Source organism: Dermacentor silvarum, chromosome 6 (genome assembly GCF_013339745.2).
Source record: "Dermacentor silvarum isolate Dsil-2018 chromosome 6, BIME_Dsil_1.4, whole genome shotgun sequence".
Classification (NCBI taxonomy): domain Eukaryota; kingdom Metazoa; phylum Arthropoda; class Arachnida; order Ixodida; family Ixodidae; genus Dermacentor; species Dermacentor silvarum.
Window position 1 is genome coordinate 110,199,879 of NC_051159.1, and position 25,946 is coordinate 110,225,824.

At 46.9% G+C, this 25,946-nt stretch overlaps 1 protein-coding gene across 2 annotated transcripts in view; it reads left to right on the top strand.

Moving 5' to 3' along the window:
- The window catches only part of LOC119456821 (receptor-type tyrosine-protein phosphatase delta), a 46,877-nt gene extending 22,332 nt beyond the window's left edge, over positions 1 to 24,545 (top strand). Inside the window, exon 7 of one of the 2 annotated variants that reach the window (XM_049668631.1) lies at positions 1,529 to 2,628. In XM_049668631.1, the coding sequence (XP_049524588.1) occupies positions 1,529 to 1,929 (401 nt within the window). In that variant the 3' untranslated portion in view covers positions 1,930 to 2,628. Of the gene's footprint in view, positions 1 to 1,528; positions 2,629 to 24,390 lie in introns of those variants that run through there. The other variant, XM_049668632.1, reaches the window with a different exon arrangement.
- Positions 24,546 to 25,946: the final 1,401 nt, after the last annotated feature.

A 25,946-nucleotide genomic window follows, 5' to 3' on the forward strand; every position in this document is an offset into this window, starting at 1 on the left:
ACCTCTCTGCTCGTACTCCTCACGTATATACATAAATAGATAACGCATATTACATCTGCATAATCCTACACATCATTACCGCGCTTATCACCACCACGCCGACGGCCATGTAGTGCTAAACAGATCTTGAACTGTTCCCGCTGAAGGAGGTACCGCTTAATTTTTGTTACGATTTCACTGGTAATTTCAACTAGTCAAACCACTTGAAGAATCATGCCTGTCGCAATACGATCCAAAAACATTAACTTGTTAGAAAACTCATATTTCACTTAATTTGCTGAGCACTGAATCACGTTCTTGCCACACTCAATATAGTCTGTATAGTGTCGCTCATTTCTCTAAACATGAAAAAGCAGTATCAATAGAGTAACGAGTGCACATTGATACGTCTGAATGTTTAAAAATGGCCATCTTTAAATTACTGTGTTAACGATTGCGTCCGGCGAGTTGCTACGACGTTTATTGACAAACTTTTGTGGACGTTGCTGCGCTCAATGCCACCAGAAGGTTCTGAGCGCCACTTGCTCCTAGGGAGCCTACATGCAACGCGGGTTGAGGGTGGTGACAACACCAACATTTAGACCACTATTTACCGCCAAATTTGGTGGGTAGCCATTGTGGTCCCCAGTCTTTCTGCCTTTTTTTTGTCACGCTCTGATGTACTCATGTTGGCACGCGATCTATTAAATTTCTTTAATTTAGTTTTGCGCCAACGCGCACAAGAAACCTGCATACATCTTTAATATACTAGTTGCCGTTTCCTTTTATTTTAACACATCAAACTTACTTTTCTATTGCACGTCGTGCGACACATATAAAGCAACAAGTTATGAGGCACGATGGCGTGCTCATGGTAGGATTATCTCACGCCAAGAATGTGAACTGCATTAAGTATTGTCGTTTCCTTCCAGTTGTTCATAATATATAAAGGGTGATTTTCGAAGTGTGCTGTGATAAAGACTTTTCTTACTAGTCTGTTTGACTAAAACGTAGACGTGCCGTGCATGTACGGCGCCCAGACGCGCCATTTGTCCCTGGCTGCTGAGGCCAAAGTTTATTAAAAGAAGTTAATTAATTTCACGTCACCAAGGGTTGCGGGAAATGTGGTCTGTCAGCTGGTATTTCGCCATTTTGTGCCCCAGATTTAACCCGCCAATTTAGCTGGCGGCGGCAAGTGCCCTTACAAGGGCTGTCACCACCTTAAAACGGCGTTGCATGTAGGCTCCCTACTTGCTCCTGGTAATTGACAGCGCCCGAACATCCCTGACAGAAAGATCTGCCCACACAATACTTATAGTGATGTCAACCGCCTACCTTCCTAGTTTCGCCGATCCAGTAACGACGACGGGACGACGGCGCCCAAAATCCACGCCAGAGGGCTTCGAATGTGCGCGTGAGAGCTATTGCACTTAGTATTAGTCACATGCTAAGGAACATTTTGCAACTCGTATCTCCTCGTGTACGTTCAGACATGAGACTGCCGCGATCTTGATCGTACACGGTACATCTCGGATCTGGCCCGTCTCAGCCGCAGAGGAGGTGGCCCCCTCCGCAGCGCCGCCTAACGTGACCTACACGTTCCTGGACGATGGCTCGGCGCTCGTGTCGTGGATCCCGGGTCCCACGTGCACCCCTGCCGCTGCTCCCACCAGCAACGTCAGTAGGAGCGGCGACGGCGAAGGCTACCTGGTTTCGTGGGCGCCAGTGCTCGACCAGGGTTCTTCCGCCGCTGCCGACAGCGTCCGGGAGGAGATCACTACGGACACCCAGCTGACGCTGCGGCGCCTGACACCTTCCACCGCGTACGCGGTGGAAGTGCATGCTCGAACCGGGTGCGTCGCCGACGATGAGCCGATCGTGTGGACGCTCCGTATAGAGACACCGCCCGCGACGTCCTCGATGGTGGTTGCCGCGAACGCTACTCACTAAACGCTCTCGTGTCGCTCGCGTTCGCAACCGCGACCGCCGTGTGTGAGCCGGGACGAGCCCGAATCACGGTGCGATTGTTGCGAGCTGCGAAATAAGAATGCCTCTCGTGTTCTTCGAGGAGGCAACGCCGTTTATCGCATGCGTTCGATGTTGTTTTTCCCGAGGTGTTTCTGAAAGACCTGTATATTTTTTAGAGTCTCATGGTGTCTCTCTCGTCATTTCTTAAAACGCGTTTGGCTGTTCTCAGTACACGCACAGAGAACATGGCGTCACGAGGTACCGCGCTTTGAGGTTTAGATAGAGGCTCATGTAATTAATCGGGAAGAAACAAGGCCCGTAGCACGCTGTTGACTGCTGTTCACACATGGCGGATACTCACGACGGAGAATCGCCGCACAGAATAAGTTGGAAATCTAACGCAAGAAATAATTCGAAACAAATTTAAAATAGTTTGATTCATGCGCCTGAAAAATAAAACGAAAAAAAAAACGAGGAAAGCGTTAAACTACCAGTACCCTTAGAATGGCAACCTTCTGGATGCGTCAGTTTGGTCCAACGTGACCTGCCTTAGTCTTACGTAACATAGCCTAAGCAAACGTAACTACGAAGCACAATAGTCCAATATATTTGAGGTTGATAAAAAGCAAATCATGCCGCATGGAAAAATCCAGGATCATTCAGATGGAGAAACATTGTGGTGACAGGAAAGCAGAAAATTACCAAGTGTGCCACGTCCAATAAAAAATTACATTGATAACTGTGAGGCTACTTTGACAAAACCAAATACTTAGGGAAGTCCTCACACTGCAGTGAAATCTTACAACTTCACTTGGCATCGTCATGAACGGCAGGCATCACATAGAAAATGCAGCTTCCGCAAATCATCAGAGGACGGAAAGGTCGGCGATCTGGTACATCTGATTGACAAGAATTGGTTTAATTGAACACTAAAAAGTTTAAAGGCGGGATATTGGGAGACGACTATGCTGCTGCTGCTGTTGATGATCCCTTCTAAGATGTCATAGAACCAATGTGGGGGATGGGCTAAGAGCGGAGTGGTATTAGGACAAAATATTAATGAAAATACGAAAGGAACCGATCATCAGTCAAATAAAATAATCCGCATTACTGTAGTGTTGCGTCCCGAATCGGCAGGGCGCATTCTTTGGTTGTTTTCACCGAGGCAGCCCCTTTCACCAGCATCGCCCAGGCGGCGGCAGTGCCCGACACCAATGGTGACGGACAAACAAGCACCCCAAATCGGCAGTGCGCATCCTTTGGGTGTTTCCCCCGATGCCACCCCTTCATCAGCGGCCGCCTATCTGGCGACAGTGCCCGACACCGACCACGACAAGCTGACCGTCGCGGAGATGCCACTGATTGATGCGAGGTGCCAACTTCGTGGAATTACTACCGTGGGAACGGCGACGATCTCGGTTTCCCAGATGGACCACGCAGTTGCGGCGAATGCCAGGGCGAGGGTGCAACATTGGAGGCGGAGTTCTGTGAACAATACGACCCCTCTGATTGGCCGCACCAAGGTCATCAGATTCCCTAGTCGGGTCAACTACGGAAGACGACTGTTTTATAAGCGGACACCTTGGGTGCAGTGGCGTGCCCTGGAAGGGGGGGGGGGGGGTAATTTGTAAGAATCCACCTAGTGGACTGTCCACTTCCGCTGTCGTCATTGGCTTCAGTAGCACGAGCGCGAAGGAGACTGTCTGGCACCTTCGCGCTGATGGTGCTGGAGCCAATCGTGACAGCCGAAGTGGACAGTCCACCAGGTGGATTCTTACAGAATACCACTCCATATGTGTTCTCATGTGTGCTGAGCTATGTAGTGAGTCAGACAGTCAAAGTGCTCCTACATAGAGTGAGCTACCATATCAGGAGCGACTATAAATATTGTAGAATAAATCCTTTTTCCCTCGCTTCTACTCCCGGACGTACTCATCCCTATGGCTGTAGGATCACCGTCCCAAACGCTACCCCGAGTCCCAACAGTAGCCAGCCTTGCACAAAGAATAAAAAAAATCTAAACAGTAATAACTAAATTTAAACACGGGAGTGACGTAAAATCTATCTCGAAGATTTTGAATTCGTCTTTTTTTAATTCGTCTGTTGGGTATTTCAATTTTATAATTTCTTGACGGAGAAATAAATCGTGGAAATATGATAGAGCAGGATCAAAATTAAGTAGAAAGATTAAAAGGATCAGTGGGACTCGTTTCTTCTTCTGTCTTTGCCTCAGTTTCACTTAACCAAATTCTTGTTTTCTGAATTGTCAGCTCATTGTACAAACGCACAATGCACAGAAGCGGGTTGTTAGATTTGCGCGATAGAAAGCAACATTTATGAGAGGAAAGAGACGGAATTTCTTTGAATTGAATTCTGGGGTTTTACGTGCCAAAACCACGATCCGATTATGAGGCACGCCGTATAGTGGGGGACTCCGGATACATCTTGACCACCTGGGGTTCTTTAACGTGCCCCCAATGCACGGGACAAGGGCGTTTTTGCATTTAGCCCTCATCGAAATGCGGCCGCCGCGGCAGGGATTTTATCCCGCGACCTCGTGTTTAGCAGCGAAACACCATAGCTGCTATGCCACTGCGGCGGGTCAGAATTTCTTCGTCAATCTGGAAAATGTCTCGTACACACAAAATAACCGGTTTACTGTGAATCGGAACATAAACAAGAAATTTCGATAGATCCACTTAACTTCAACCAGTAGCGCATCACCGGCAGCGAACACCAGGCCAATTACATGGGAAAATACAACAAAACACCAATCTTAATTTTGTCAACCGTTTTTTATATTGAATTCATTGCTCGCTTGTGGCGTGTTCGCTTTCGGTCCATGTAATTTCTATCGCGGAAAAATGTAGTAGATCAGATGCAAGTTACTGTCGCCATTCCTCGCTACTGGTTTCTGTGGACCATATTCTAAAGGCTATAGTCAAATTCTTGCGCGGGAGCGGTCTGGATTTGGGAATTTTGATGCTCGCTGCCACTTCCGACCACATCGTGAACAATTTCCTTTCTCTTCCTCCCCCCCCCTCCCCCTTCTCTTCCCAATTCGGACAGCAGATTCGAACTGTGAATCAGGTCGATCTCTCAGTTTTTCTTTCAAAATAAAGGTATACATGTATATACGTATATATCTCTTGTACCCAACTGCATTCCTTTTCGTCCAATGAAACATTCCTCCTTTTCCCTAATCGCAGGACTTTAGCGCTTATTTTTTCACTTCTGCATAGACCACCATTCATTGTACATCGCCACTTCAGGCTAAAGGCTCAGTGACTCACGAGACACACTCTACTGGTGACAAATGGAGCATTTCAAATATTGTCATGACAACATTAAGAGCATGCAAAAACAGCATGATCCCAAAGTAGATAGCTTCACGTTTCACAATTCCAAATCCAATTTTTTTAGGATAACAATAAAATAGTGTCTCAAGAAAAAACGATGCAACCACTATGAGAACAATATAAGGTACGCTACAGCATAAGTAATTAAAAAAATTATGCAGAATCCTGTGCACATGTCGAGTCTATGCGAAGCGAAGGTTAGTGATGAGGTTAAATTTAATGTAATGCTGCTAACGGCGATAAGTACAATTCCTGTTTATTTTACTTCTATGCGACGTGTAATCTCATCAATCGGTACATTTTTACACCGTACACGTAACCATTCGAGTCGACTAGCCAATAATAGTTAGACACCCAGTGTCACATATCGAATGGATAAACTGTAAAAAATCAACCACACACAAAAAAAGCCGCTGAATATAACGCGTTATTCATTAAGAGACCGGCGTGCTTTAGAGATGTCTATAAACCGACATTGTGCATGCAGATTTTATGGAGGAGTTTATTTTTTTTAAATTTTATTTCGCAGAACAGAACTTTGGAGATCAGCAGAGAGGGTTTATATTAAGCCAGTCTTCTAAAGGTCATCATTACCCCTCATCACACCTTTACGTCCCCGTTCCCTCTCCTCCTGTGCAGGGAATCAGGTTAGAGCGTTCAAGCTCAGGCAGACCTCTCTTCCTTCCTTGAAATGAACTCTCTCTTTCTATCTCTCTCGTTTGCCGGTGCTTGCATTCGGAGTCCATATAAGCTTCGTATCAAGGTATCCACAAATATATCCGGCAAGGAAACGACAAACGCCGAACTCCGGGGAAGAGGGGAAACAAGCTTCGCGTTGAGAGAGGGCAGGCGAGAGAGGAAAGGCAGGGAGGTTAACCAGAAGTCAGTTTCCGGTTTGCTACCCTACACTGGGGTGGGGGATAAAGGGGTTGGAGAGAGTGCAAAGAGAGACAAAGAAGCTTCGCTTTGAAATCCGCAGTAACTTACGATGTGTTTTCCTGTCGCTCAAAGGAAGTTGTCGCTGTGAAGATGATGATGATGAACCTCTATCATGGCTCGTATCCACCGAGATATGCTCCAAGGCACATTTCTATCGTCGTTTACGAAAACATTGATGTACAAACAACTGATTACGTGATTGTTTATTATGATCCAAAATGAAACAGGGCACAAAGAGCCACCTAGCCTTCTTGATTTATTCAGGTTTTATACTAAAATTATCACCATCTAGCCTTATGCCGATTTGATCTCGGTCTAACTTTCGCATTTAAAACCTCTATCGCTACATTTATATTGGCTCCGTTTCCTGCCAATACTCTAATCGCCTCTTGCTTATCTCAACTGCTGACCAGTTGTAACACTGGAGGTTGTAAGGCACCGTCTAGAGAGCGTAGTATCGAAATATTTTTTTTTCCAAATTGGTTAGTTATTGGAGAAGACAGAGAAAAAATTAATTGTCCAGTTACCCTGCCGCCAGGAGCCGCTCTTCACTGTCAACGAGGACACTCTCTCCTTTTGCCTCGACAAGCGTCCGCCAGCTAAATTTTTCTTGCCTGGACGGAGTCACACTGGCACACCCACGCAGTGTCCAGTCACACTGCACGGAGCCCCACTTTTTTTTTTCTCTCTTCAGTGCGGCGCATTTCCATTGGCAGCTTTGCGCGTTCCACATTGGACGATTACCTAAAGTCACGTGCCATGATCGGTGACGTTGCAGGCATTTTGCGCAGAGGCATTAGTGACCTCGACTCTCTCGCTCGAAGCCCAGCTACCTCGAAACGAAGGTCGCGTGGCCTTCTGTTTGAAGTTTCACTCAACGCAGCTGTTTGAATACTTTGCAGACATGACCGCTACCGCGCGATCTACTCGCCGAGCTTGTTTGCAATGCCGACACCTGGTGAGGGGCCCTTTAATTAGAAGCGCGATCCTAGACAATAGAACATATTCCCATTATTTGCCAAACCTGGGCTCGGTGGGCCTAATGGGCGACGTCCACTTGGCTTCACGTCACGGGCGGTGACGGTATGCGATACTTCTTCCTGGGGACACATCTACGGCATTTGTGTAGTATTACGTGCACTCATGAAGCGAGGCCGAGAATAGCGTTTATTACAAGTTGTATTTTTAAAGCTTTTCGCCCTTTGGCCACGCATATACACTATCTCGGTCGAATATCACAAAGCCGACTTTCGGCAGTCATCAACGAAGGACGCTTTCCAATGCAGCTAATCAAAGTCGTCGTCATTTCGCAGGTTCTGGCGCGGTCTGTCAATATAAATCCATACTTTGACGGTGCGACATGACCTTCTCCGTTAGATCGTCTCCCCGTTCCTGAAAGCAAAGAAAAGAAGCGACACAGTGAGAGTTAGTTGATCAAAACGGGGCGCGTTATCACGATCGAACCATCGGAAAGAGCGAGTGCGCAGCCTTACCGCTGTAGAGTCGGCCACCTTGAAGTTTTCCTCGTATTCGTTCTGCCTATCCTCGTCCACTTTGGTCTGGAGCCAGTCCACTTCCGGTGGAAGCTTGTAGTCCTTGCTGGCAATTATCAGCATCACTGGGCGGAGACGGTCTTGGTAAAACTGTTGGATGAAACGAAACACTTTGTTAACTTGCACAACTAACGCCCGTGCATCTTGTGCGTGCACGTTAACAGGCGTGTCTTACTGGCGAAGCCTATTGCGAGAGTTGTCGAAATCAGTTGAGCGGCTCCACTGAAGCGGCTGAAGCAGCAGTAGCTCAAAAAGCAAGCGGTGAATCATAGCTAGCAAAAAGATAAAAAAGAACAATGCAATTGCTGGTGTGTGCGGTTGATTCGCGGGTTGTTCACTGTTCCTAGAATCTGTGAGCGCACATCGCACACAGTAGTAAATTCCTGGGCTCACAGCAGTTTGTAACGCGTCCAAAATGGTGCAGAAGAGCTCACCGATCGGCTGCATTTTAACAACGAAGGATAATATTTCGAAGACTGCTTGGGGGCTAGTTACTGCCACTTTTCTGTATCGGCTTTTTTTTTTTTTAGCCTCAAGCCTCTTTCTTGGGCCTATACCGAACATACCGCAGTCTAAAAATGTGACTATATACTGCTGATAATCACCGACTATCATGATGACGATGACAAATAATGATAATGATAAAGTATTGCGATAGGCGTGCTGATGATGACTATGTCGATGCTTATTATGATAATGTGGATAACATCGCAATCATGATGATGATTGTGATAGCAACGATGATGGCAGGGAAACTTATGACGATTATGATGATGATAACGATGATAAGCAATGATAAATAGTTAGAAGGTGACTCAACCTCTATAGTTGACGTCGATGAAACGTTTTCCCTGCAGCGCGGCTTTAACAATAAATTATATGGTTCTTACAACCCGACTACTTACATTCCTACACCCGGATTCGCCTTGCATCGTCTTTCATCTAGAGATTGAAGCTCCTCCCAACTGACTAAAATGGCTCGTGTTCTCCCTATTAGGAACAAAATGTGTTGCACATCGTGATGGCTCAGTGGCTATGGTGCTCTGCTGCTGAGAACTAGGTCGCGAGTTCGATTCCCGACAGCGGCAACCACATTCTTATGGGGGGTCGAAATGTGAGAAGCGCTCGTTTTTCGTAGATGTATAGGCGCACGTTATAGAATCCCAGATGGTCGAAATTAACGCGGACTTCAGTACGGCTCCCTCATAACCCACTGCGCAGTTTTGGGACGTTGAACAACACAATTGAGAATGTTACCCATGTATTGTCAAACAAGCCTTGAATCGAAGCTATTCCTCGACTCCACCTTGACATGACGAGACGATCTCAGCGTTCCCCTTGAAAATGGTCGGTGGCACATGCCTTCAAGCTTGTCGTTGATAAATTTCTTGTGCGTTTAAAATCTTTAGATACCTATATACGGAATGAGGTCGAGAACGACAGAAAGCTAGGTGGGGTGATGAAGTTCGGAAACTTGCAGGCGCAAGTTGGAATCAGCTAGCGCAAGACAAGGGTAATTGGAGATCGCAAGGAAAGCCCTTCGTGCTGCAGTGGACATAAATATAGACTGATGATGATGATACGGAATGAGAGAGACACTGCCACCCTTCGGCAGAAGGATGCACTGGGCTTCAAAAAAGAAAAGAAAAAAGATGGCCCCCGAGACTATCGTGCGGTGTTCACGTATGATCTCGGAGGCCATTCAAGAAAGCTCTTCGGTAATTCTTAAGGACCAGGAGTTGCTGAAGAAAAGCGTCGTCACTCTGGTACATTCGTGCAATCTCTGTCAGCGCCTGACGACAAAAATTTCGCTTAAGTGTCGACGCGTGAAGTGTCATTGTCGAAGCACAGTGAGCACTTCAGTCGAGGGGCGGCGCTGCCATTCAGGTTCTTGATGTGGATTGCAAACATGACACGGATACGACTGTACAGTACGAGCGCCTGTGCTGTTCCACTTGTCCTGTCTTTTGTGCGCTCTTTTAATTTTACTCCACATCACGAACCAACTTGTTCCGCCAACAGCGTCTTCTCAAACCACTTTCTTGGGTAGAGGTGGACTGTCTAGTGGAGGAATGTTCTAGAGTTCAAAAAGAATGTATAAATTGATTGTTATAAGCACTTAGTCCCGCAAAATGGAGATGTCGGTACTCCTCTTGTCCTCGGCCACTGTCCCTATTGAACATCCACAGTAAACCGTATATTCATACTATCAGTATTATTATTACCCGCATATATATATATATATATATATATATATATATATATATATATATATATAATTGAGGAGCACAACTTCGCGGTTATCTTAGGTTTATTTACGCAACAGTTTCGGTCGGTGGACCGACCTTTTTCAAGGGTCGGTCCTTGAAAAAGGTCGGTCCACCGACAGCAACTGTTGGGTACATAAACCTAAGATAACCACGAAGTTGTGCTTCTCATTTTTCGAAATACGTTTGGCCCATTGAAAAATACAGTTATTATATATATACACACACACACACATACAGGGTGTTTCAGCGAACACTTTCAAAATTTATTTAAGGTTACCTGTGGCAGATAGCACAACTCTAGTTGATGAGCTGGTCTACTCGAAGAGGCGGACATTACTTGCACAGTATATTGAAATGCATAATTGACTAATCAAGAAAAATTCACTAATTAGGTTTTTAACTAATTACCTGATGACCCATATTGCAATTTACAAATTGTAGCTGTGGAGTTCGCAAGGCGAATCCACTTGGAAATTTTTCTCAGTATGACACCAGTTTCGAGATGTTAATTCCCGAACTTTCCGGAGAAATGCATTGGCGTTCCAGTTAATATTGCGCTTCAATGCATAAAGCGATGTTTTGTTAAGGAACTAACTGGAACGCCAATGCATTTCTCCGCAAATTTCGGGAATTAATATCTCGAAACTGGTGTCATCCCGAGAATTCGTTCGAAGTGGATCCGCCTTGTGAACTCCACGGCTACAATTTGTCAATTGCAATATGGGCCATCAGGTAATTAGTTAAAAACTTGATTATTGAATTTTTGTTAATTATTCGATTATGCATTTAAATTGCTTGTGCAAGTTATGTCCGCCTCTTCGAGTAGACCAGCTCATCAACTAGAATTGTGCTATCTGCCACAGGCAACCTTTAAGAATTTTTGAAAGTGTTTGCTGAAACACGCTGTATATAGATGACTATGCTTTTTCTCTGCTGTTCCTGTGACTGTGCCAGCGAAGATGATGACTGTGCTGTTCTGTGAAATATGCACGTACGCGATGCACAGAAACAGTATGCTGTGCAGCCCTCATTATCGTGTTCGCAGTTATATCCATACTAAATACATTAAACCATACGCAAACATTCATATCAATCCACGTTAGACATGCTGAGTGTGAGGTGCGCAAACATGTTTGTCACAGGCACAGCACCCTTGCAAAGTTGTCTGGAATGCATTATCGAGACGCCGTCGTTCCGTGTCATTCCTGCGTGCTGTTCGGGCCACAGGGAGTAACAAGCGCATCGATTTCTTTCTCAAGTGGTGGCACATCATCGCTCGCGCGTGTGCGACATCGACTAGTCGCGTACATGTCGAGGGAATGGACTCCGGGGTTGCTGTTAGGCTCCAGGTATGATTGGTGGCTCCGAGGAAAAGACCCGTTAAGCTTCTGTTTTTCCTGCGGGGGTGCGTGCGACGTCGTTTCCTGAACCCCCGGCAAACGTGGTTGCCAAGAGGGCGATGCAACAGCTACTTGCCGCCGTTGCGTAATTGCGTATAGTGCACGGGCGCTGCCGACGCTTAGTCAGTCGTTGATTGAGGCCTTTAATTTTGGTGGCAAGTGTTTCATGGCAGGTGGGCACAATTGAAGCAGTGCGAAATGCGTGGTTCTCGGATCGTGGGATAAAAGTAATTACAGCTCTTTAAAGTGGTGGCTCAGAAAGCGCGGTAGCATGGCCGGGGTCGCTTCGGGCAAAACACTAATCTATTTGTTTGATTGCTTCCCGCTGTTATTGGCCGCACTATATCGATGTCACGCGCAGAGCCTATACTGCTTCATACTACTAGAGCCTGGCGACTGTCCGCTTGAGGCACTTTGCGTGTATTCGCGGGTTTCTTTCACGCTCGGAAAAACCGTTTTATGTAGCACGTATTGAACAAAAGAAAGCCGTATCGGCAGTTTTTCATGTTGCTTTCTAATTTTCTCATAGACACTTTTGACCTAATTATAATATTTGAGAAGTTCATGAATGAATTAAGACTGATTAGGCAATTACGCGTAATGCAAGAAATCTTCCGAGTATCTTCAAGCGACGGCAAACAACATAACATTGGTTCTGTCCAGCTACATGGCATTTGCAAGTTTTAAAATCTTGGTGCATGATAGTTGAGATCGATACGCCGTAATGAAGGACTCCGGATTAGTTTGGACCACCTGAGGTTCTTTAACGTGCACTTAAATCTAAGTACACGATTGTTTTTTGCATTTCGCCTCCATCGAAATGCGGCCGTCGTGGCCAGGATTGAATCCCGCGACCTCGTGCTTAGCAGCCTAACACCATAACCACTAAGCAACTACAGCGGCACTCTGTATAACCCCAGGTGGTTAAAATGAATCCCGAGGCTGTCACTCATGGCGTGTCTTTCGTAGCGACTGTGATCAATCAATCAATCAATCAATCAATCAATCAATCAATCAATCAATCAATCAATCAATCAATCAATCAATCAATCAATCAATCAATCAATCAATCAATCAATCAATCAATCAATCAGCCGTGGTTATCCAGAGATGCAGAAAATGGAATAAGTGCACAATAGCACCACAAACAGCAGTACTGATACTGCACTAGAAATCGCTTTCACTGCTTCCCACTTTGGGTGAATGCGTTATCGCGTATTTTCGTTCTTCGATGTAAATATCGACCTGGTAGGTGCAACGACGTTTACCGGGAAGGTGATCTTCATAGATTGCGATGGCAGGTACATTGGGGCGACGAAACTATCTTGCGTTTCCGGATCGACGGCGGTTCCTTGTATCAGAATGGCGTCCTCTATTTCCGCGGTCAAGTTGAATTTCGAGCAGCGATCCAGGTCCGGCAGGAGGAACGATTCCAGCCGCCGGCTGATCTTGTCCAGGGGCCACGTCTGGTTCGGGAATAAGCAAGAGGCGAGGCGAAACGGTCATCGCTAGAGCGAGCGCGGTGGACGTTGCTTCGTTTGTTGCTATACGGTTGAGCACACTGCTGCAGACGTACCACTTTACCGTGACTGGCCCTGCTGTAAACGAAAATGATCGCGCGGTTGTTGCTTGCGCAGTCCGCAGCAACGGCGGTAACGCTGTCGAAAGTGTGTTAACATTAACAACACTATGCTAAAGCACATCAAGGATGTACTATAGGGTCGTTGCTACTGATGACAAACTCCTGCTTCGCAGTCAAGAGCACGATTTCTAAACTGCCCCGGTGATGACGCATGGTTTCCTGTAATTTAATGTCTTGTATATGCTCCCCACAAGGGAGCGGCGAGCATGTACAGCGGCACTACGCGTACACTTTCTTCTGCAACTTTTTTATTTATATTGGCGGATACTGCAAACAGCACTGCGTGCGGCTAAAGCCCTCACGATGAGAACTAGAAAGGCTGCTTCCATCACCGAATGTGAGATACAGTTTGTTACTGACCTGGTATTTCGGCTGCTTCTGTAGTACCATGAAGGCAATGATCCTGGCGATGTAAGACCAAATCTGATAAAGGAAGCTTGGAGGCTTGGTGAAGATCTGTATTGCCTCCATGACACGTTCCCTGGGTACCTTCGTACGCCTGCAGAACGAGGGAAAGAAAGATTACATTGACCTATTCAAACAGAATAACGCAGTGCTCGGGATGCCGCAACAGAACGACATCTACAACTGCCGAACGTCACGTTCTAAGACATGCACACGCGGCGTTTTCTTCTGCAGGCTTGAACTGTCTCCCCGTGATGACTATGAAAGATTCAAAGCAACATATTTGAAATATTCGTGTATAGAAGATCCGTTAGCAGGCTTTAGCGATCATTACATACACGTTTATACGAGGAATATCTTTAGATGTACGAGGAATATCTTTAGATGCACACACAGGGAGGTTCGTGCGGAATGGTTTGTGAGTAGGAGCCACGACCATGACAGCTTAGCCATAGATATAGCAATACTGAATTAGATGGTTAATAAGGTAAGATTTAAACGTGTGTGTATCTTATGTGGAGCTCGCTATTCTTTATTACTAAGACTATATGAAATATGCCCATAATTTCCTCTGTGTGAACTGCGTGCTATTTTTACACGTAAGCAAGTATTGTTGGTTGGTACGCAGTTTATAGCAGTACCTTTGCGGAGCTGATAAATGCATATTTCGTGCATTCATATCTATTTCTTCATTCGCTTTTTCTTTGTCGCAAAACACTGTTTACTTAGTGGAATAGTTTGCCTTGAACTTGAGCGACACTTGCAGCTTTTACTATTCTTTACCTACAGCATGTTACTTTCATAATCTTTATAATGCGCGTTACATTAAAGAGTGCCTCTTATTTGTGCTACTCATGTGCTGCATTTTGTTTACGTATTCGTATTATAGGTGCCGAGGGAAGGGAAGCGCAGCCGAGGACGGCAGAAATCTGGGTGGGGTGATGAAATTAGGAAATTTTCAGGCGCAGGTTGGAATCAACTAGCGCAAGAGAGAGGTAATTGGAGATCACAGGAAAGCTTCGTCCTGCAGTGGACGTAAAAATAGGCTGATGACGATGATGATTATGCACTAATGTTGTATGAACGTTGCAAAAAAGGCTTTCAAATAAACAATGACAGACAGAAGACAAGAGGACACATGACACACGACACGAGCTCAGACAAGCACTATTATTCAACGTAGGAATGTTATTGCATGGACTCTAGTTCTCACCCTTCTCCCTCTACCCCTCCTCGTCACGACCCCTCCCCCCTTTGTTTAACAAACCCTTAGTGGAGTCCTTTAAGGGTACTCTGATTTAAATCAATCAATCAATCAATCAATCAATCAATCAGTCGAAGGCATTAGAATGGCAATCCAGGCCTGCCAAATAAGTGACTAATGGTCTCCGTCAGCCCGCGAACTAAACTAAGCTCTTTCGTCCAAGCCCAGTAGATGGCAGAAACACGTTCCGGAGCACATGGCCTTGGTAAATGAACAAACTACAGTGCCAGGTTGCACTCTTGCACTCATAGTTAAAAAAATTACTCCATCTCTCGCTAAAGGGAACCATGTGTGGATGCGAAGCAGCGGGGAGATGGTTAGCTTGAGCGGCAGATGGTTTCGCGGCAGCGGCCCGAGCGCTCATCGCGGCGCTGCACAGGACAGAGAATGAGGCATGCGCGCTCCGTCATTTTCATACCGCGGAACTACCGTGGCGCCCCCAGCGAAGTATGCAGCTGTCGCACCACCTGTCGTGCGCGCCGCTCCGTAGAGTAGAGGATTCCTAGAGGAGAGAAAGGGGGGAGCGTAGGAGAGGAGAGAGAGGGGGGAGGGGACGCGCATGCGCTGTGGGGGTGTCGGACGCCGCGGGACGGAAGGAGGGACAGACCAAGCCCCCGCCATAAGCTGCTTCGCATATAAAAAGAAAGATCGCCGTTCGCATTGTTGCTCACATTGATCTGCGTCTCGGCGACCAAGCGGGTGATGGAGGGCTCGTCAGTGACCAGTCCCAGCACACCGAGACAGGCGGGCGCGCTCACGTAGTCCAGGAAGTAGCCGTCGTTGTAGAAGAACAGCTGTGACACCGAGTTCGGGAGCGAGCCGTTCCGGGGGTTCTTAAACTCACCTTCGATCTGCGAGCACGGGTGATGAACCTAAGAGCAGTGCTCCTTCGCACTGCATTAGAGGGATACTAAGGACTAAATGAGTTTGGAGTGACAGAGTATTCTTTCAGAAGTTAATTTTCGTTACTTTTGCGCTGAGAAGTCGCTTACTGGAAGAGAAGATAAAGGCCAGAGTTAATTTTTTTTAAATTTCGCGCCGACATTCCAGCACCGTCACGTCAGCACGACGTCACGGCTGTTGGTGTATTTTCTCGTACTTGGGCCGTTGTGGCGAAGAACTCAAATTTTAGTATTTGGCTCCTTCAAAATACGATGTAGTAATTTACTGAAAAATACGATAACCGGGGTCCGAGCTGACGTCACCAAATTGGTGACGTCATGGCGGGCATGGTACGGCTTCAAAGCAGCGTCGCAACTCGTCTTGTTATTGTCTGTAACTTGGCTTGCAGGTCTCCTGTCACCGTAAGAGTGGCTGTTTTGGTATTTTAGAAAGGTTTTACACTAATGCTGCTAAAGTTGCTTTTATCTATAGCGTCCCTTTAAACCTCGTTGTATAAGAGCGCGAATGGAGCCTTAGTGTATACGGCCACGACAAACGCACCTTGATGATTCCAGAGTAAGTGAGCAAGATCGGGTTTTCGTCCCCTCGCTCTACGATGACAGCCTCGGGCGGGTAGGAGACCGGTCGGATTTGGATCTGCAGGAAGGACGACACAGGGGTATAGGTATCCGGGCAGGACCTCTGATAAGAAATTGGCGATTTCAAGAAAATGCCCGTTTTAAAGGGAAAACTACCTTCAATGTCTACTCACCACCGCTGATATAAACACAAGAAAGACAGCAGTCTTGTGCGACCTTGCAGAATCGCAAGCCAATTTCCAGCGACGCTGCGTATTTACCATATTTACTTGTTTATATACCACGCTATTGAATATTCCATTTGTCTTCTACATATTAATCTTCAACCCTACTCTTACAGGTTCTCCGTTAAGGTCCTCAATCATTTGTCGCAATTCAACCTCATTGCCTCAATGTTGCTGAACTGGACAATGCCATCTGCAAACCGACGGTTGTTGAGATATTCACCGTTGATGCTCACTCCTAAGCCTTCCCAGTCTAATAGCTTGAATACTCCTAAACATGCAACGAATAGCATTGGAGAGATTTCGTCTCCCTGCCTTACCCCTTTCTTGATAGGCGATTTTCTGCTTTTATTGTGGAGAATCAAGGTAGCTGTGCAATCTCTGTAGATATTTCCCAAGATATTCACCTGTGCCTTCTGTACTCTTTGATTATGCAATGCCTCCATGACTGCTGGTATACCTACTCTGCTCGCATACGAAATTTACTGCTAAGGCCGTAATTGGAGCACACACTTAAAACTTCGTCTACACATTACCAGTAACCTGCCTCTCATTCTAAGGAAATATGAACAAGGTGCCTTTCTTAGTTCACATAGGACATGGGGCACATTTATTACGAATCTCGTATAACGCATAAAAATACAGCTTCTGTTGCTCAGTACGGGCTACATTAAAAAGATTTTTCCGAGCGTGAAAGCAGCCCGCGAATACACGCAAAGTGCCTAGAGTGGTCAGTCGCGCGGACATTTTGCTTGTATTCGCGGGGTTCTTTCACGCTCGGAAAAAAAAAAAAAACTTTGTATGTAGCACGTATTTGAGCAACAGAAAGCTGTATCGGGAGTTTTTCATGTTGCTCTACAATTTTCTCATTGACTCTCTTAATTTAATAATAATATTTGAGAAGTTCATTGATTAATTAAGACTAATGATGTAATTAGGCGGAATGCAAAAATAATCATGTGAGTATCTCCAAACGACGGCAAACAACCTCACCTTGGTTCTATCGGGCTACGGGGCATTTGCATATTTTAAAATTTTGGTGCGTGATAGTTGGGACATATGCGTGCGCGTGCGTGTGCGTGTTTAAGAAAACCCGCATTGCGATATGATCTCCCTGAATTCGGTGATTGAATGTGCCAGAACAGACGTTCTCCCAACCGCAAGAGAACGTTTCCTGTCCAGGCTAAGATGAAAGAGTTCAGGCTTATCCCAAAGACCAACTCTGCTCGAAACGAGCGATATATAGCAAGCGAGGCTCCGTGCGTATAGAGAAAGACCACGCACCGCGAGGAACTGTCGCACGCTGTCCGAGTCGATCCAGGGAATCACGCGCAGCATGGCTATGGGCTTGTAGCTGGTCGGCAGGCTACAGGGACCAGCGATGACGTGCATTCGCCGTGCCTTCAGCATCTGCGAGGATGGGGATACGACGATGTGGCAGATTGCATAAGTTAACTGTCCGAGGCAGATTACTCGAAGAGGCGGACGTTAATCGCTAGAGAACTCGCGGTAAATATTTAGGTAGCTTGCCATGTTCAATAATGCGCCTTTTAACTAATCACTTTAGGAGAACCAGCAATTGATGAATCGAAGCCAGCGATCTCTCAAGGCACGTGCACTTGCAATGAAGTTCGAAACTAACCCCGTTTTGAGATAAGCGCTGTCAAAATTGCGGCAATATGTTCTGCTGGTCCACAGTGCAGAAACATTTATCTGCCACGTCAACGTATTTCGTCGCACAGATCGGGAAAAAAATCTAGAAACTGGTGTCAGCCCCAGACCATGTCTGGATTCTGGACCAGTTTCTAGATTTTTCTAGATCTACGAAGTTCAGTGTAACACTTGGTGCAGTTATTTACCTGCTGTTTTTTAAAACGCAAAGTTGCATTCGTTTATGGGGATGCAAGCTGCTGCCGCGACGGCGCTAACATAAACTTGTGTTGCCGCCTGCCGGCAGCTGCAGAAAGCATCCGTTGGGGGAACGTTGCCCCGTGTTCCAGAGGAGCGGGCGACACGCGGCAACCCACCCTGAATGGCTACTTTCTGCAGCTGCCGACAGTCGGCGACACAGGTTTACGTTCGCGCATAGCCTCCTATATATGGTTAGCGCCATCGCGGCAGCAGCTTGCATCCCCATAAACGCAGGCAACCTTGACTTTCTTTTAAGTGCGAAGCTCTTTAGGGGCCCAGGCTGTCGGCGTCTAATGTTATGTGATGTTGTGGTCACGCACAAAAACAAGATCTGCCGAAAAATCGCGTCTCGTTCACTCTGTATGTACCAAAATTGGCATGGAAGGGTACGAATGTATGACTAAATCGTCTGATAGGTCATGAAATCAATAACCTCACACTGCTCGACAGTTACGTCTCGATTAACGATAATAAAATCACGTGCCGCGCATACCCTCATTGGATATTCGGGTATGAGCCAGGGATAGTGGGAATAAGCAGAAACTCGTGAAAATCGCTTCCGAAACGCCAGTCTAGTACCAGCGCAGTGCAAGAGAGGGCGCCACCACCCCATAAGCGCTCGATTCCTTCTCACTTGTGCAAGAATAGCACAATAATAACATAAGGGAAACACCGGCGCATCACTGCTTCGCACTTCCCCAGGTTTCACGTTAGTGGAGCTGGATTAACGCTGAATTTAATGCAGCTCCACTACCCCGCTAATGCAGCTCCACTAACGTGAAGTTAGTGGAGCTGCATTAACGCTGAATTTGGACTACACAAGCGCAGAACTTGAGCAAGATTGGAGCTACCTTATGCGCAGGATTTGAGAAGGGTTTGAACTAAACAAGCGCAGGATTTTCTTTTAACCCACTTCGAGGTGTTAGATAACTCGAAGGGAAACGCGCACGGCTGACAAAGCGGCGAGACGTGCGCGTCTAAGCTCTGCAGGAAACCTAATCTTTTTGTCTCTTCAGCTGCCCCATTTTTTATTTATCTCTCTTTCCGGAATGCTGTTGTTCGATATTCTACGGCGTGCAGCGCACCATTATGGCATGTAAAAAACATGCTCTCGTGAAAAGCCCCATATCTGCCATTTCTGCAGTGAGATCTATCACTCTAATGGCATTCGATAGTTCGATGCTTCTACATACTTTTTGGATCAAGTAGGGAATAGCTAGCATCGGAAATATATAATCTGTGAACGTATTGAGCCCACGGCGACGTTCTCTATTTGCAGAAAATGATGTGTACTCCGACAGAACTGTTTACAAATGCGTACTGTTCTACGAATATTTCTTATATTTGTTTCTTTTTTTTTCTTAAAACCAGGGACTGTGCGAAGTGTTACACTGAACGACGTAGACGCCGAAATGAAATCTTTCCGCGAAATCTGAGCAAGAACCGTGCTGCGGTAAACACCAAATATTTTTTCGAACATTTTAAGCAAAATGTGCACATCCCTGAATGTGCCAGCTTGTTCTGAAGTAAAAGTCAGATTTTTTTCGAACTGCCGGCTTTTACATTTTACGTTTACGTTGCCTGGTAAACTTAGAGTTTAGATAACCTGGTTTTTTTCCCTTCCTCGACTGCGTTTCTTTTCCCTCAGCACCCATTCTGTAATTGCCATCGGTTGTCCGCCCTACAATGACATACATGGCCTGACCATTTCATAATTTCTTCTTCGTAAGTTCAACTACAATATCAGCTACCCCCGTTTGCTCTCTAACGCACACAGCTGTCTTGCAATTTCTGAACTTTCCGCCATTTTTCATTCAATCGGTCGCTGCGTACTCGTTATCTTCTCAAGCTTCTTTGTTAACAAACAAGTTTCTGCGCCGTATGTTAGTACAGGTAGGATGGAATTATCGTACGCTGTTTTTTTTTTGACATTAAACATCTTTCATTTCGGTCAGCATAGGGGTCGCTTGCTCAAACTGCATGTAATGAAAACATGCAACACTATTATCACGTAGGAGGGCGAATCAGAAAGCGTTTGCCCCTATTTTTTTAGCCAAATTATGGCTGTAAATGCGAAGTCAACTTATCCATTCCCAGCAGCGGACCTTTGTTGGACCGGCTCGGCCTTATCTGCCGGTAGCTCCGGGACACGGCGCTGCTGTCCGTGGTTGCAGATGGCAGTTGTGCTTCACACGTCCACGGCGTACGAGCAACGAAGTGTGATTTGTTTTCTATGGAGCAAGGGACGAACGCCCATCAAAAATCCACAGGGAAATGCAGCCCGCGTGTGGGGAAAGATGTCTCGCTTTGAGAAGCGTGATGTGGTGGTGGTGTGAGTTCGCAAAAGGCCGTGAAGCCAAGACAGCAGCCAGACGGTGGTTCCACAGTCAGCCGGATGAATTCTACCACAGGGCCATCTCAAGTTTAGTGCTGCGATGGAAGAAATGTCTTAACCGGTGTGGGGACTATGTAGAAAAATTGTGTAAAGTACGTAGAGTAGTACGTAAATTTGTAATTACCTGTACGTACCTTATTTTGGCTGATAAAAATAGGGGCAAAGTCTTTCTGATTCGCCCTCGTATAGCTTTGCAGCGATACTACTTGCGTGCCTTACTTTAGTATCGCTGTGTAGAGCAAAAGGGATACGGACACACAAGCTGGCGGGTAGTTTTTTGCGTCGGAACAAAAGTTGAACTGTTGACAACGACGAATACAACAAGCTGCTTAAAAAAAAATGTGGTTGATCCCTCTTATATAGGAATCGGTATAGAACACGAAAGTGAAACGTGTCTTCACAGAAGTAGTGTAATGTTTATTGCACATTGATATATAATGTCTATTGGTGTTTTGTGCTAAAGGGTTGATGCACCCACGCTATGTCTCCTCCATCACGACTACCAACGTCGATTAGAATGGAAGCTGCACTAATACGTGTAAGCACGTACTGAAGTGAAGCGCGTAGTACGTATTTGTGTACCTGAGTACGGTTATGTACCTTATTCCCTTCGAATGCTGGCATGGCTGATAAAATAGGGGCAAAGTATCTTTGACCACACGTACGCTTGCGGACGCGCGTAATATTTGCCTATGGCGTATATACTACACCTTGGCAGACGCCACTTCGTAAAAAATAGGGTCAAGTTTTGACTTCGCCCTCCGTATAGCTTTGCAGCGATACTACATGCGCGCCTTACTTTAGTATCGCTGTGTACAGCAAAAGGGATACGGACACACAAGTTGGCGGGTTGTTTTTTGCGTCGGAACAAAAGTTGAACTGTTGACAATGACGAATACAACAAGCTGCTTTGAAAAAAAAGAACGACCCGCCGTGGTTGCTTAGTGGCTATGGTGTTGGGCTGCGAGGGTCGCGGGAGCGAATCCCGGCCAGGGCGGCCGCATTTCAATGAGGGCGAAATGCGAAAACGCCCGTGTACTTAGATTTAGGTGCACGTTAAGGAACCCCAGGTGTCCAAATTTCCGGAGTCCCCCACTACGGCGTGCCTCATAATCATATCGTAGTTTTAGCACGTAAAACCCCATAATTAAAAAAAGAACGAGAAATATATTTTTTTTTTGCGATTTTCTGTTGCACCTTGTCCTCCTAGCGGCCGCCGGCAGAAGCTGAAATTTGACGTCATAACACCCACCCAGCCACCCGCGCGCGTGCGCGGCCATGGTCGGCCACAGTTGTCGCAGTGTTTCCGGGGTGTCGGTCCCTTGCAGCGTTTGTTTAACCCCTTGCGGCGATCTTAGCACGTGGTCCGTCCGAAACATTATACCACGTCGGCGCTCCACGCAGGTGGTGCGTCTTACATGTGCCTTCCCGCGGTCGTGGCTCGGTGTTGACGCGTTCGTCGCGGCGGAAGGAAATGCCCAGACATTGCTGTTATAACAGCATCGTCGGTTGTGACACGCCGTCGCACACGTTTCCCAGAGACGAGAAGGATGCATAAACCTTGGATACCTGCCTGTCAGCTATCCCGCGCAGCCTGGAGTCCTCTAAAGAATGAGTTCATTTGCGCGCACCACTTTGTCGACGATCATTATGGGACCGAGCCCGGCTTTGCTGAAAAGCCTCCGCATGCCGTTCGAAACGCAACGCCTAAAGCCTGACGCTGTGCCCTCGGTCTTCTCACGAAAACGCAAGGCAGAAATGATCAGCGGCGCGTTTGAAAAGAGGAGGCGAAAAGATGTCGGTACTGTTTTCGTTCACTTGCAGCCTTCTTGTGCAGTTGCTCACGCCGACGAAATAAACTACTATTCATTCATCCATGCAGTGCTGAAGTACCCCGCAGCTGCCTCGTTTGCGCGCGCTCTTGAAAAAGCAAGCAAATGACAAATAATTCTTGCACAAGTGTCAGGTGCAGAGCGAAATCTTCCGCGCTACGGTTCGCGAAAACCTGACCGGCCCGTCCACGGCCGCCTCCTCTTCTTCGTCGCTGGACGCGGAAGGCTCGTAACCTTAAGCGGTAATATTTCTTGCCAAGTTGGAATGGTCCTCGTCTTCAGACGTGTACTCATCGCTGGTAGAGGCACCAGAACTCGAATCCATGCTCGCGATGGCGGCGTCGGCGCGCTTCGAGTGACCTCGGCCGGCCGGCTGACTATCCGACGAGGTTGTCGTGACGTCCCGCCTTCCAACTCCCGCGGGTCGGGCGGCGAGGTGCGCGCTAACAAAAATGCCAAAAATAAAGCCACCGGCCCAAAAATGAGCTAAGTGACTACTTGTTTTCGGTGTAATCACACTGAGGATTCATTTCCAGCATTTTCGTAAAATTTTCTGATTTTGTGTCCGTAGCCGCAAAAGAAGCCACTACTCGATCATGCATGCGTCACGTGCGCAAATTGCGCCGTTGTCGCGCCAAGCATGACGTAACTGGAACTATATTTAGACTCGCACGCAGCGTTGAGAGGCATATGGTTCGGCAGTACTTTTGTTGATCCTAGCAGGAGTGGTCACGTTTTAGAGGGCTCACTCTGTAGTAGTAAGTAGAATATATCGAACTCAAACTGGTGCACAGCAGGACTTATAAGGCTTACAAGAAATTTCACGCTTGCTCGCTTATGGCGCCCTTGCTTTCGGCACGTAGGATACAGAAGTGAGGAGTCTCGGGCAGCAAGACAGAGGGATACCCAACCCGGTTGGCCACTGGGTAGCGTGTGCATCTCCATAGGGAGTGCAATCGCAGAAGGGTTGAGGCAAGTCCTGCAGCCCCAACCGTCTACGACTGCGGTGGGCTCGAGCAGCGCATGCGCAGGGCAGTCTCGGACACCACCAGTAGGGGGTTCATATCTACCCTATAGTGCTCAAAGACCCTCTGCAAAACAAACCGGCCCACTACGAATGGGGAGCCAGCACGATTGCAAAGTTAGGCCGTAAGACGTCCACTAGCTGTAACATAAGTTAGGCACATGTAAGCTTTCTAATGTGTAAGTAAATGTAAGTTGTGTATTTGGTAACGCCATTTCTGAGCCCTAGGGAGGTATTCTGTAAGAGCATAAGAAGAAAGCATTTTGAAGTCTACGTCGTTCAGTGTAACACTTGGTACAGTTATTTGCCATCATTTACGGTGATGGAAGCTGATGCCGCGGTCACGTGGGAGTTGTTAAAGAAATTAAATTATGGGCTGTACGTGCCAAAACCATGATCTGATTATGAGGCACGCCGTAGTGGGGGATTTAGTCTGCTGTTGAAGTTCTGATTGGCTGGGTAGGGGTGCGCTTTAGCAAGCGCCACCCGCCACAGCCAATGAGATTTCAGCAGCAGACGAAATGGACATGTCCACTAGGTGGACTCTTACAAAATACCTCCCCTAGTGTCCATACACCGCCTGCAGTTCGCACAAGACGTTTTACATGCCTCACTGTGTCTGCGTGCCTGACAGAGCCCACTAATTTTTTTTCAAGTATAGTGGTAAGCTGGAGGTAATGACTTCATAATACCTGTCGTATTCTCTCTGTTCGAATAGTAATAGTATATACTAACCGCGCGCAGTTCGTTGGCAGCTTCACTGTCCAGCATCCCTTCAGCCTGGTGTTCCTGCACGTTCTTGGTCACGTCGTCCAAGATGGTGGTGCTTGCCTGGCGACTGCGAAAGGCCACCATGATGCCCGGGAAGCGAGACTGAAAGACAACCAATACCACACGAACAGAAGGTGAGGAACAGACACAAGTTTTTCACAGTGACTGGTGCGAATCGCATAATTCAAACGTCCGCTATAAACATGTTAGTATCGGTCAGTGATCGCCGACGTATAGAAGGCGCTCGGCTATTAAAAGGCGGACGCTTTTCTAGTGTTAAGGATCTCGACAAAAGTCGAGGCCTGAAAGCGTGTTTCAGTGAATGGTGTGGAACATAGACACCTCTTGCAGTGATCAGCTAGATGCCCAACCTGCGGTACGGTACTTCGCTCAAACGGTCGTCGACGCACGTGCCTTTATGGCCTACGTAGCACTGCATTCGTCTGTGTATCTCGCCCTGTTTCGTTTGGCCGGTAAATTCTCTATCAAATGTTATTGAACATACGGGGCTATAGCGGATATTGTGCCAATGGACGACGATGAGAAGGTGGAACTTGGATTCTGTGTGCACAATATTCGTAACATCGTTTGTTCAGCGTAACAGAGTTTAGCGTGTAAGCGAATAGCTGGGCCTGCCGGCACGTGCCATCGTCCGAGAGCTTTTGGGCGTCTGAAGATTCATATGCTGTGGTGGAACGCTTAGGTAGGACAACCCTAATCTTCTCCCGCCTCTCCCCCGGTGGCGGCTGCAGGAAATGGCGCCAGAACCGCTACAGATGTACTGGTATTGTTCTCTACCGGCTCTGTTCTCTACCGAAGTACGCAATGCAACAAGAAACGCTGCCTAAATGTCCTCGCTGCAACACATATCTCTCCAAGGGCATCTCAAGGACATCTCTCTTTTAATAAAGCGAATAGCTTTCTAAAAGCTTTCGACTTTTCGCTTGCATTGACGATCATCGTGGATGGTTCATGCACAATTTTTCATTTCGCTCAGACCCTGCAGAGAGCTGCACTGATATGCGCTGATGATGCATTTTTAAATAGCCCGCCTGCCAGAGGCGGCAGCGACGTACAGATGGCCGGCCTTTGAAAACGACGACGAAGCCAATGAAGCCTAACGGACGCATAGTCACGCTCTGCTCAATCAGCACGGTAGCGGAGTAATAGTTTGAAGTTTACAGCCATTTCCGTTCAGACCACTGCATTTATCATGGTGTGGTATGCACATAGATGTTCAGCAATAACGATAGTGTGTAAAAACAAATCAAATCAACAACCACGATGTGAATATGGGGCACTTCAGATATAATTTCGGCCACCTTGGGAATTGTCAACGTGCACCTAAATTCAAGCACATGATGGTTTCTGCATTTCGCCCTTATCGAAATGCGGTCGCTGCGCCTGGGATCAAACCCACGACTTCATGCTCAATAGCGCAACGCCAGCCAATAAGTTGCCGCGGTGGGCGGATATAAGACTATTTTACGGAAGTGTTTAGGAGCCGCCATCTTGGGCTGTTGACACTG